A 12847-nucleotide genomic window follows, 5' to 3' on the forward strand; every position below is an offset into this window, starting at 1 on the left:
ACGAAATCCAGCTTGGAGGACTGCTGCCAACCTTTTCTCCCCCAGCATCAGAAATTATTACAAAGCATTTTCATTGCTAAACTGGCAATACTTGCAATAGCAAGATTATTTTTTTCCATTTATTCATGTGTTATTTTTGGCCTCTGGTAATCCATTGAATCACACCATTAAAGACAGATGCTTTCTAAATACTACTGAAATGTCTGAATAGGGAACTGATCTTAGTTGCCCAAAACTAAAGAAGTATAACAGTACTTTGTGTGCACTATGACGTGTTTATTTTGCCTTGTTTGTAATCCTGAACAGTTTAGATCAGAATTCCTATTACTGTACCCTTCTGGAAAGAAGGATGTGACTCTTTCTTACTCTGTGGGGCAGATTTTAGATGAAATGTCTTTTGCTTGTTTGATTGCTTTGGGTGGTTTTGTTTGAGTGGGTTTCATTTTGTTTGTGTGTTTGTTTTGGGTTTTTGGTGTGTTTTTTTGGTTTTCGGGGTTTTTTTACTTGTTTGTTTGGGTTTTTTGACTTTGTGGGTTGGTTGTTGGTTGTTTTTTTTTGTTTTTTTTGGCCTTTTTTTTTTTTTCTTTTTGCTAGGTGTCCTGGTTTGAGCAGCAGCAGTCATTTTTCTCCTTCTTAGGAGCTAGTACAGTGCTGTGTTTTGATCTTTTGGCCTTGGAACAGTGGTGATAACGCCTATGTTTTCAGTTGCTGCTCGAATGTTTGGTCTGGCCAAGGACTTTCTGAGCCTCATGCTCTGCCAGGGAGGAGGGGAGGCCGGGAGGAAGCAGAGACAGGACACCTGACCCAAGCTAGCCAAAGAGGTATTCCATACCACAGCACGTCATGCCCAGGATGTAACGGAGGGTGACCCGGAAGGGGTAGAGGGACTACAGGGTTGGACGAGGTATCGGTCGGTGCTCGGCTGGGGGGAGTGGGGCGAGTTATTGGTCGACTGGTGTTGAGGTGTTGTATTCTTTCCTCTTGTTATTTCCTTTAGCACTATTATTATTGGTGGTAGCAGTAGTGATTTGTGTTATACCTTAGTTACTGAACTGCTCTTATCTCAACCCGTGGGAGTTGCATTCTTTTTGATTCTCCTCTCCGTCCCTCCAGGAGCAGGGGGAGGGCAAGAAGGGGGGGAGTGAGTAAAAGAGGTTTGTGGTTGGGTTCAAACCACGACACTAGGCCATCATGAATGGCTGAGTAGCAGCCATATCTCTCTCTTTCCCTGAACCATGCCAGTGCTCATATCCAATGGTAAGCAGCATAGTCTGGTACACACACTACTCACTTCACTGTAATTTTATGATACCAGTGTAATAGGACCTGGGCTGCCTTATGAAAAAGAACCATGAGTTACAGCCAAAAAGCATTAACGAATGAAGAAGGGAACAAAAGAAGACACAGAACTGGAATGTAGGGAAACTAGCAGAATGGAGGAAAGGACTGCTGTGCAACACTGGGATAGCAAAGGATGTGGCAAAGTCCAGGGTGCAGGCTCCTTCATTGCTTTGAACAAGGATAGTATCTGCCATTGCTCAAAATATAGAAGAAGAGGAAAAGATATCAGGGACTAAAAAGAAACTATGGGTAATTAAAGGAGAAAAACCAAACAGGAATCCTAGTGTAAGACAGGGACAGATGTACCAAACATTTGATCTTGAAGTCGCTTCAGCTTATTTGTGTAGTGGGGTATTCTCCAGTTTGAATAACTTCTAACGTTCTGAGGAACAGCCCTGGAAATAATACTGTATTAGTTTAATTGCAGTAACAGTTGAGTAATTGTCTCCTGAAGCAGAGAAAATTCCTGTGTTATGTGTTCCTGCCTGGTTTCTGCAGATATCAGCAGTGTTAGGTTGCAAATGTACCTACTGATAGAAGCGTTTCTTAATGATAAATAATACTGTAGTGGCATTTTTGAGCTTCTAAGACAACAGCGACTGCACTAGCAAGGGGCTCCCCCGTTCCTGGGGTTCAGCTGCCCTCCCCTGCGCTCCTCAGGCACACGCTTCCCTGTAAGATGAATTCCTGGGTCACTGCTAGGGGTCAGAGGCGGCTGCAGTACGCGGAACCGGGGCTTGGACCCGCCCAGGCCGCTACTCCAGAAGCTCACGTCCAGGGCCCCCCCCAATCCCCTCCCTGCATTTGCTGGAGGGCTGGGGCAGCGCGGCTGGGAGGGCCGCTCTCCGATTGGGTGGATTTGGATCCGCAGCGCCATTGGTAGTAGCCAGAGAGAGCGAGTGACAACCAATGAGAAAGCAGTCCCGGGCGCGCGGGGAAGGTATAAAAGAGGCCGGGCGGAGAAGAGGGGCCACAGGAAGGAGTGTGTAGCGTCAGTTCGGGTGGAACCGGCGGAGGAGGGCCGAGAGTGATGTCCGGGCGTGGAAAGCAGGGCGGCAAGGCGCGTGCCAAGGCGAAGTCGCGCTCGTCGCGGGCTGGTCTGCAGTTTCCTGTGGGTCGCGTCCACCGTTTACTGCGCAAGGGCAACTACGCGGAGCGGGTGGGCGCCGGCGCTCCCGTGTACCTGGCAGCCGTGCTGGAGTACCTGACGGCCGAGATCCTGGAGCTGGCGGGCAACGCGGCCCGCGACAACAAGAAGACGCGCATCATCCCGCGGCACCTGCAGCTCGCCATCCGCAACGACGAGGAGCTCAACAAGCTGCTGGGCAAGGTGACGATCGCGCAGGGTGGTGTGCTGCCCAACATCCAGGCTGTGCTGCTGCCCAAGAAAACCGACAGCCATAAAGCAAAGAGCAAGTAAAAACTGAGGAAGGCTTCCACCTCAAAAGTTAACCCAAAGGCTCTTTTTAGAGCCACCCACATTCTCATAAAAGGAGCTGTATATTCTAACTGCAAAAAAAAAAAAAAAAAAACCCCAAAAACAACCACAACCAAAACCCCCGACTTTTGTAAAACCTTAGATTTAGTTCTTGAAAATTTGATCTTTCAATTCAGAACAAAACCTGTTGTAATGTTTAGTAAAATGGAACATGTTAATTGCTGGTAAACACAATACTAAAAATAAGATTCCATGTGGGAATGAATTGTTTTGCTCTCATGGGGGACAAAGTCCTGAAGTTGATGTTGCAAGGAATTTGCAGCTTCCCCTTTTCCCCCTAGGCCTTGTCCTTTTTGAGCCTGTGTGGAGCTGAAGTAACATCTTTAAAAGCCACCTTGCCTCTTCTAAACAACTCTGACCTACAGATGTGTCCCTTTTTCATACCACCAGGCATTCTGAATTAGTAATTTTTCATACAGTTTTCTCAGGGCTCTGCCTGAGCTGCTGCAACTGAAATCTGAGTGGGTTTAGGAATAATCGGCAATTCTGGGATGAGCAATTTGAGGCAACAAGGACTGTTCCCACTTCTGATTCTACCTTACATATAGTGCTGAACACCACCATACAGATGTTGAAATAGAAATAGAAAATTGGTGATTATAGGTCACAAACATATTTTAATAATGATAGATTTGAAAACAGGGTTTTTTTAATCATAACACCATGCAACATGTACCACTGACAGTCGCAATGCCAAGAGGTAACAAGCAGTTTACAGGCCATGGCAAAACAAAGCGCTGTAGGCAATAAAGAAAATAACAGGGAATATTCCTTTCAATTATCTGTACTTTGAAAAATAAAATGCTTTTAGTTTTAATCTGTTTACATGCAATCTTGGTAACGTGCAGGTGAGGACTTCCCCCTCTTGCGCACAGGCAGCTGTTTCAGTACAGCACATACATTAGCCTCGTATCTTAGTTTTCAACGTTACTTCCAGTGCAGGAATCTGTCATTGAAGAGTATTAAAAAAAAAAAAAAAAAAAAAAAACCAAAAAAAAAAAAAACTAAAACCAAAAAACCACCAAATACTCCACAATCTGCTGCAAAAGTGGAGTCCAAGACGATAACGGGAGCGAGTTTTGTTGTGCAGAAGCAGGGAAACATTCAGCTGCAGTCGTGTCTCCTAAGATAATGCTGACTCAGATTTTTCACCAATCAAGCTGTGTCAGAAAAAAAACACTGCCAAATCATGAAGTGACAGGGTGCTGATTATAATTATTAACAAAACCTGGCCGTGTTAAGCTCTTCTGTCACCTAATTTATTAAGAAAAATGAATATTTCAGTAGCAGAGCATTCGGGAACGGTGCCTGCATTGTGTGCACACTGAGCAAGACAGCACAGGCTGCTATGCTGTAAAAAAGTCATTCCCTTCTAGGATACAAACAGCCTCACCGAACTTTCACCTCCTTCTTGCCTTCCTGCATCATGCACTTACTGGATTTATTTAAATTATTTTGAAAGGGGTAAAGGATTTGGGACAAAGGAGCTAATTTCTAATCCATATTCAGTGCTGAAGATGAGCCTGTGTTACTTCCTCTTCTTTGAAACCAATTTGTGCTTAACATATCCATTCAAATGTCCTGTTTTCAGTTCACATTAAGAGAAGACCCTTTAAAGAATAACAATTAATTACTTTGGAGGTTCAGGTGACCACGTCGCGAATTTTATTTAGAAGGAAAAACAAAAGTTTCTGCCTCCCGAGGTCTCTCCGGGTCCAGGACTCGGGGTTTATCGCCTCTTTTTTAACTCACCCGTTGCCTCTCCGAAGGGAAACTTCGCCGAGGGGAACAACAGTCTTTCTTTTCCACGGCGCTGCGAACCGGCGGGGGTACATGAGAGAAATTCGGATAAAACCCGGCTTTTTTGCCTCCTAAGAAACACAAAATGAGAGGGGAGACGGCAGCGTTCCGCTGGGCGGCGGGGCGGGCGCTACAGAGCACCAATCACCGCGCAGCCCCTCCCTATAAATACGAGGCCGCGGACCCGCTTCAGGCCCAGTGGTTTCCCCCGATCCGTGGACGACGGCTGCAGCCATGTCGGAGACCGCGCCCGTCGCCGCCCCCGCTGTGTCTGCTCCTGGTGCGAAGGCCGCCGCTAAGAAGCCGAAGAAGGCGGCGGGCGGCTCCAAGGCCCGGAAGCCCGCGGGCCCCAGCGTCACCGAGCTGATCACCAAGGCCGTGTCCGCCTCCAAGGAGCGCAAGGGGCTCTCCCTCGCCGCGCTCAAGAAGGCGCTGGCCGCTGGTGGCTACGATGTGGAGAAAAACAACAGCCGCATCAAGCTAGGGCTCAAGAGCCTCGTCAACAAAGGCACCCTGGTGCAGACCAAGGGCACCGGTGCTTCTGGTTCTTTTAAGCTTAATAAGAAGCCGGGCGAGACGAAGGAGAAGGCAACTAAGAAAAAACCTGCAGCCAAGCCCAAGAAGCCAGCGGCCAAGAAGCCCGCCAGTGCTGCTAAGAAGCCCAAGAAAGCTGCAGCAGTGAAGAAAAGTCCCAAGAAAGCGAAGAAGCCGGTGGCTGCTGCTGCGAAGAAGGCTACTAAGAGCCCTAAGAAGGCTGCCAAGGCAGGTCGCCCGAAGAAGGCAGCAAAGAGCCCGGCTAAAGCCAAGGCGGTGAAGCCCAAAGCAGCCAAACCTAAAGCAGCCAAGCCCAAAGCTGCCAAGACAAAGAAGGCGGCGCCTAAAAAGAAGTAAGACTGAAAAGCAATTATAGTCTACTAATTTAAATAAACCCAAAGGCTCTTTTAAGAGCCACCCACTTATGCTCAAAAAGAGCTGGAACACTACAGTAATCGCAGCAGCACAACCAAATCTTGAAAAGAGGTTGGCAGGGATTTATAGTAGATTAAGAAAGTTACCGTTTCCGAAACGCGGGCTGTCGTGCAGCCTGCATGGGAAACCAGAGCTAACTGGAAGAGGAAGTTCTGCTTCCTACGTGCAATCCAGGAGCCCGGTGAGCGCTCCGCCCTCTCGGAGTTGTAACAGGGCCGGCGCCAGCCCTAGCGCGCGTCCCTCCGCTGCGGAGCCGGGGGGAGGCTTAAGTGTCCCGCGCGGGGATGGGATTGGTCCCTTCCGCCCACTCGGCCAAACCCCTTTGGCGTTAAGCCCCGCCTCTTAGGGCGGTGACCCCACGCTAACACCCCCGGTGCAGTCCCCCAAGCTCGGTTTTGCGTGGCGCCGCACGGGCCCCCTTCCCGGCTGTTCTGTGGCAAAACGGGATAGATTAGGGATGGGGAAAACGCGTGCGTAATGTTCCCGTTCTGCTTCCACCCCACAGCTTCTGCGGGCAAAGCTGCACTTTCACAGCAGTGCGGCGGGGCAGTCGAGAGGAGCTGTCTGAACCCCCAAGTCCCTGCACATCACCGAGAGCCCCGGCTTCACGCCGATTCACAGTGAATTAATTCCTGCACACGTCTGGATACCGGTGTTTTAAACCGGAAAACCCTTCGTAAAGAAAAATCTTATCCTATTTAATCAAGTACGGCAGCTACCTCACTGGAAAAAAGAGAGTATTGGGGTAGGGGTGGGGTGGGTGGAGAGGGAGGATTGGACCCGCACTTAAAACGTACGAAAAGTGAAACCAAGCTACAAACGCACCTGGAAGACTTGGTTTCAAAAGATTGATTATTCACTGGAAGAGCCAGAAATGGGTTTTTATTTTACAGGTATAGCGCAAGTTCTTAACAACAGAATTTTCTATCGGACATATTAAGAAAGAGGAATTCAAGCTTTTCGAAAAGTCCACCTACCTTCTACACAGGACTCCTAAGTTCTGGAAACCGAGCGAGCTACCAAAGCACTGGGGCACACTTGCTATTGCTTTCTAGCCACATTCAATACCAGCTAGTATTGCGTGCTCAAGTTTTAAACAGCCAACCCTTTATGCCGGATGCAGGCTGCATATTCCTGTCAGAAATTAAGTACCTTCAACTCAATTATCTGAAAAAACAAGCACTTCGCTGGTGACATACAAATAATTAGGCTACTTAAGCACCTCCCCAAAACAGCAATTCAGCCCTTCTACTTGAAAAAATTGGTGGCTCTTAAAAGAGCCTTTGGGTTAAAACTGTTGGATTTATAATATTCTACTTAGAGCTGGTGTATTTAGTCACAGCCTTAGTGCCCTCAGAGACTGCATGCTTAGCCAGTTCACCCGGCAGCAGGAGCCGAACAGCCGTCTGGATCTCCCGAGAAGTGATGGTGGAGCGCTTGTTGTAGTGCGCTAGGCGCGAAGCTTCACCAGCTATACGCTCGAAGATGTCATTGACGAAAGAGTTCATGATGCCCATAGCCTTTGATGAGATGCCAGTGTCGGGGTGCACCTGCTTCAGCACCTTGTACACGTAGATGGAGTAGCTCTCCTTACGGCTCTTCTTGCGCTTCTTGTCACCCTTCTTCTGCGTTTTGGTGACAGCTTTCTTGGAGCCCTTCTTAGGCGCAGGAGCAGACTTGGCTGGCTCAGGCATTTCGCTAACTCTCCGATAGCTCTGGCACGCCAGAATGCGCATCACTGTGCGTACTCCCGTATTTATAGGTCCCTTATGCAAATACTTGGCTTCAGGGATATGAGCTTCTATTGGATAGCCGCTCAAGTGACGTCACCCCTCTTGAGAACAGCTTTGCCATTTGTCCTTTTTAAATGCCACGCTGTTATTGGTTAAAAGTGAGGCTCCTACCAGCCAATCGAAATGAACTCTTTCAATCTCAAGGTTGGTGGCGAAGCTCGGCAGCGGCTGCTGGCCCCGCCTCTCCCCCGGGCTCCCACTCCTCCTGCGACGCTGCTTCTGCGGTTTTGTGCGTGCAGTGTAGGACATGGTTATCCTCACTTCATCCAGGGAAAAAACACCTTAAAGAAATTTAAAAGAGATTTCGACACACTTTTGGGTTGGTTGGTTTTTTTTTTCCCTTTACGAAGTGGTGTATCTGCATAGTTCATGTAATAACTTGTGCTTGTAATGACCACAAGTTAAAAGGGCAAAAATGCAACCAGAAAAGCATGCAGAGGATCTGGAACACTAAGCATTGTTAATAGTGTAGGAAAATAATTCTTTTGGGTCCACAGGGTATGGCTTGTCTGATTTACTTTGTAACTTGAAAGAATGTGGATTTCTTTTGAGATGCAATACATATTGGATGAATGCGTTTTAAGTCAAACCTAAGATAATTCTAGTCATTAACTGTGGATTTTAACATGCAATTTTGGTTTAGCATGAATCAGAAATTCAAGCTGCTTTCTTGCAATCTTAACTACATTATGCAAGAAGAAAATACACATATTTTAAATATACTAAAATTATTTAATAGCATTAGGAATTCTGATGTGCTAGCGTTTTTTGTGGGTTTTTTAATAAAATTCAGCCACGTTGTATGACAATTATAGATTAATTCATCAATACATCACAATTCTATAAGCCACTTTCAATGGGATCAAGTTAATCTGTGCTTGAATTAAACCAGGACTGCACAAAATGGAATCAAATAGCCAGTGCTATAATAATGCTATTTCCTTTTGGAACTCCTAAGGGCCTTTCAATGTCAAGACCTTCTTGGTATCCAATGAGATGGATGGCATGGTTCTATACAAGAAGCCTATTTGGCACAGGTAAGTACTTTAAGGCAGGTGAGACTGCTAAAATCACAACAAAATTGACTGATCAATTAAGGAGATTTATAAGAGTAGGGAGAGAGAGTCTGCGTACTGGTGTAAACAATAAAAAGATCTGTCACCGTACAGACTGGATTTGCTTCTGTTTTGTTTTGTTTTGTGTTTTTGTGTGGGGTTTTTTTGTTTTTTTTGTTTTTTTTTTTTTTAATTTTATCCTGCCTGCTGGGCAAATTTCTGGATGCACAATGATTTCCAGTGTATGTCCAAAATAGTGCTCTCTGATGAAAGAGAGCCAGGAGAGGAAAAGATGGAGCCTTTCTCTTTCCCAGTAAGGTTTGCTTGGAAATGCTTCCACTGCTCTAACACCTAAACTGGGGAAACAAAAGCAGCTACCCAAGTGGGAAGAGCAGCCTCATGCTGCCTTTATGATGCTGCATCTCTCTGGTTTAATATCTGCCTCTCGCATGCCAGCCCTGCTCCCTATCATCAGATCAGGGATGGGATAATTGCTCATCCACCTTCATTTGCCCTGCTTCCCCCACAGATGTCTTTAGCAGCTCCATCAGCTTGGAGAAAATCTGGTAAGGTTAGAGGGAGCTATATCTGCCTTTTCAAGTGAAGAAGAGTAGTTCTCTCTCAGTGAAACAAGAAAAGAAGCCAGAGTGGCCCACCTTTAAACATTTAACCCTTCACATATGCTGTGAACCTGATGGCTTTCTTTTGGCATAAACATAATTTGGAAATGCAGTTCACAGACAACACGTCTGCCCAGTAACGGGTGTTCTCGTGAGCATCTGTGAAGCTGCATGACATGACATGCCACTCCAGAACAATGTGTGTAGGATTGCCAGTTTTGGTTCCACACTAGCAGATGAAGACTACTGATCTTGTTACACTGCTCTGGAGGACAAAATGTAGAGTATCATGAGGCAATAACAGCAATGTAAAGTGAATAGGTCCAGAAAACAAGGGCATTAAAAACAAAGCGATCCGCCCTCACCCCTAAAAAAACCAGCTTCTGCAAATACCCCCTTTACCATGTTAATCCTTTAAAGTCTATTGATCATCTCCAATAAAAATTATAATTGATCCATGTCTTGAAGAATCTAACACGTTTTGTAAACATCAGCTACAGAATAGAAGGAAATTCAGGTTAGAGCCTTTATTGAGAAAAGCCAGCTACTGTGAACCGAACAACTAAGAAATCAGTTAAAAAAAAAAAAAAAACAATAAACAAACAACAAAACCCCAGTGAAACCACCGAAACCCAACAGCTGAACAATAATTGAAGGACAGTCATTCCTGGAGTAGGAACGATGTGGCTGCGTGTGCTGCCCTTTCACAAAGAGATACTGGAGAGTGCTGAAGGCAAAAGAATTGGGAAGAGGTGTGAAAAGAGGGTTAGAAGATATTTATAAAGGGAACTCAAATTCCAGGAAAGAACTGACTGTGGAAGCCTAACCAATGAACAAAGATGAACTGAGTTCTTACACCATTCCAGTATCTGAAGGGGACCTACAAGGACGTTGGAGAGGGACTCTTCATCAGGAACTGTAGCAACAGGACAAGGGGTGATGGGCTCAAACTGAAAGAGGGGAAGTTCAGGTTAGATAGAAGGAAGAAGTTCTTTACTGTGAGGGTGGTGAGGCACTGGAACGGGTTGCCCAAAGAAGTGGTAAATTCTCCATCCCTGGCAGTGTTGAAGTCCAGGCTTGGACAGAGCCTTGGGCAGCATGGTCTACTGTGAGGCATCGTTGCCCATGGAACTGGACGATCTTAAGGTCCTTCCCAACCCACACCATTCAATGATTCTGTGATTTATGAAAAAAGAATCTAGGCATTCATATTTCCCTCTGCAGTCTAAAATACCCCATGTTCACTAAAGCAAGTCACCACCCATCATCTATCTCACTTCATTAACAACAGTATTTCCAGTGACTGACCAAAGCTTTGAAGCATCCAAAAGAAATAATCCTTCAGTCAGGAAACCAAAGTCTGATGGGAGGGAACAGAGAAAAAGCCTCAAGAACAGCTCCAGAACAACTCAAGGATGTTAGAACTTGAAGGAGTCACCAGCCTATTGCACATTATGAACCAGTATGAACTGTGGGACTCCCACTTTCTCCCCTGGTTAGTGTACCTCTGCCAGGTGAGCACATCGTGCTACAGGCTCTCAGCTGCCTTCTGTTCAGGTAACTGCTCCAACTGGAAGTTTGTAGGTGCCACTGGGAAGACATAAAGGCAAAGCTGCTGCTAGTATTCTGCCACAACAGCTCCTGGGTGAGGTCTGCATAGATTTTCCTAGAAAATGCCCTTTCCTATTCTGAAATCTCAGGTCAGAAAGATAATTCTTTTCTGTTCTTATTACCTAAATGGACTTCAAGAAAAAAAAATTAAAAGTGTTTCTGAATAGCATCTTGGCTTTGACTATCCACCTTCTACAGCCTCTTTAGCCAGCCATGCTGGAGGACAGCTTAGCTGATGAGGGAAAGTCAGAAGCCTGTGTATAATCTTGGGCTTACAGAGTACACATTACCAATGTCAAAAGCTCCTGAGAAACAAACAAACAAAAAACATGAACCAAAGCAAACAAGCAGAGACGACAACAAGGTAGAGTTTTTCAGTGTAGTAGGACAAGTGTTTGAGACTTAGATTGGTTTCTGAACACCATCTCCCTTTAGACTGGTGTATTCCTCTGTATGGTGTATGGAGAAGACAACGGAGGAGAAACCCCAGGAAAAGTTACAAAACCATACGCCTTCAACAGAAGGCACTGAGCACATAGCATTAGGGAGCATTACAAATATATTGATCATGAGGCACAGCTATATAGCAATTGTGATTATTATGGTGCATGATACATATTATAACCGCATTAGAGAATTCGAGTTTAAAGGTTATAGGTAGCTACTGTAGGACTTTCAGTTGCTGAGACTGAAATATTAAGAACGGTCCTGTTATGTGTTGCATGTCTTCACATCTATAGCTGCAAGTTTTCTAGCTTTGTAAATTCTTGAATGTCTCCGCTAGCTGAAGGCCTCATAACTGCTTAGAGAAGCAATAAGTACACAGGTCACAATTCCGCAGCATGAAATAACTGTACTGAAAAATCTACAAGATTAAAAAAAAAAAGGATGGGGGGGGGGGGGAGGGGGAAGGAAATTGCTATGCATTTCCAAAATAAGTAATGTTTGGACACATATGATGTCCGAAGATGACTAACACAACTTATTTAAAAGATTTGCCCTCTATATGAATACACCTACAGTATTATAGCTAAGAAAAACACCCAGTTCTGTGTTTGGGGGAAAAAAAAAAAAAAAAAAGAAGAAAAAACCCACCAAAATTTATGGATAGAATAAAAAGAAAAGGTGAAACTAAAACTTTGAGGTATAAGGCATCAATAAAGCATAAGAAAAAAATGAAGATGACCAAACAGATGCCACGCATAAGAGCACATGGAACAAAATCGATTTTTTTACATCGGTATATTAACAAGACACCCAAATCAATTCTTTTATCAGCACCTCAGTCCCATAAACACAAAACAGGCGTGTGGTCATTAAGATATGGATACAGGAGATGCAAATGACTTCACCCCCCAAAAAAAGTAAATTAAAATTATCATAACCAAGAGGACGGAAAAAAGGAGGATTAATAACGATACCTAATTCTTAGTATAAAAAGCTAAATTTACCCGAGCACCGACGCTACCACCCCTGCCCGCCGCCGCACACCCCGCACATCCGTGTGCCCCCCCCCTCCCCCCCCCCCATCTCCTTTGTTTAAGCGCCGCGAAATGGCGGCGGTGGAACGCGGGCCGGGCGGCGCGGCGCGGCACGGCACGGCACGGCACGGCACGGCGCGGCACGGCACGGCACGGCACGGCACGGCGCGGCGCGGCGCGGCGCGGCACGGCACGGCACGGCGCGGCGCGGCGCGGCACGGCACGGCGCGGCGCGGCGCGGCACGGCGCGGCACGGCGCGGCGCGGCACGGCGCGGCACGGCACGGCGCGGCACGGCGCGGCACGGCGCGGCACGGCACAGCACGGCGCGGGCAGGAAGCGGCGCTCTCGGTCCCACCGCCCCCATTGGCTGGATTTTGCTGCAGACCCGGGCCCCGCTCCCCCCACGGACCCCGAGCACCGCAGCGGCGGGGCCCGGAAGCTGAGCCGTGCGCACAGGGACGGAGCATGTCCCCCTCCCGGGGGACTGTTCCCGCGGCGCCTAGGCCGGCCGGAGGCGGGGTCGGCCGCCTCCCAGAGCCAGGGCAGGGACTAGGACCGCTCCACCCATCCCCTCTCGGAGGCGATGGCGCGAACGTCGATGCCCGCCGGGGGAGAGGCGCGGCGAAGAGCCCGCCCTTGCCCTGCCCCGTCGCAGTCTCCAACCAGGTCGGACCGCT

General features: G+C 47.1%; 3 protein-coding genes across 3 annotated transcripts; 2 read left to right on the forward strand and 1 right to left on the reverse strand.

Annotated features, from left to right (window-relative positions):
- The first annotated feature begins 2307 nt into the window (after positions 1–2307).
- Positions 2308–3617, forward strand: LOC136012729 (histone H2A). Its single transcript, XM_065675797.1, has one exon. The coding sequence runs from the start codon at positions 2372–2374 to the stop codon at positions 2759–2761; it is 390 nt and encodes a 129-aa protein (XP_065531869.1). The 5' UTR covers positions 2308–2371; the 3' UTR covers positions 2762–3617.
- A 1225-nt stretch (positions 3618–4842) lies between these two features.
- On the forward strand, positions 4843–5594 carry LOC136012712 (histone H1). The gene has a single exon (XM_065675775.1). The coding sequence runs from the start codon at positions 4874–4876 to the stop codon at positions 5528–5530; it is 657 nt and encodes a 218-aa protein (XP_065531847.1). The 5' UTR covers positions 4843–4873; the 3' UTR covers positions 5531–5594.
- A 1275-nt stretch (positions 5595–6869) lies between these two features.
- On the reverse strand, positions 6870–7350 carry LOC136012718 (histone H2B 1/2/3/4/6-like). Its single transcript, XM_065675788.1, has one exon. The coding sequence runs from the start codon at positions 7342–7344 to the stop codon at positions 6922–6924; it is 423 nt and encodes a 140-aa protein (XP_065531860.1). The 5' UTR covers positions 7345–7350; the 3' UTR covers positions 6870–6921.
- Between the last annotated feature and the right edge of the window lie 5497 nt (positions 7351–12847).

Source organism: Lathamus discolor, chromosome 1 (genome assembly GCF_037157495.1).
Source record: "Lathamus discolor isolate bLatDis1 chromosome 1, bLatDis1.hap1, whole genome shotgun sequence".
Lineage (NCBI taxonomy): Eukaryota > Metazoa > Chordata > Aves > Psittaciformes > Psittacidae > Lathamus > Lathamus discolor.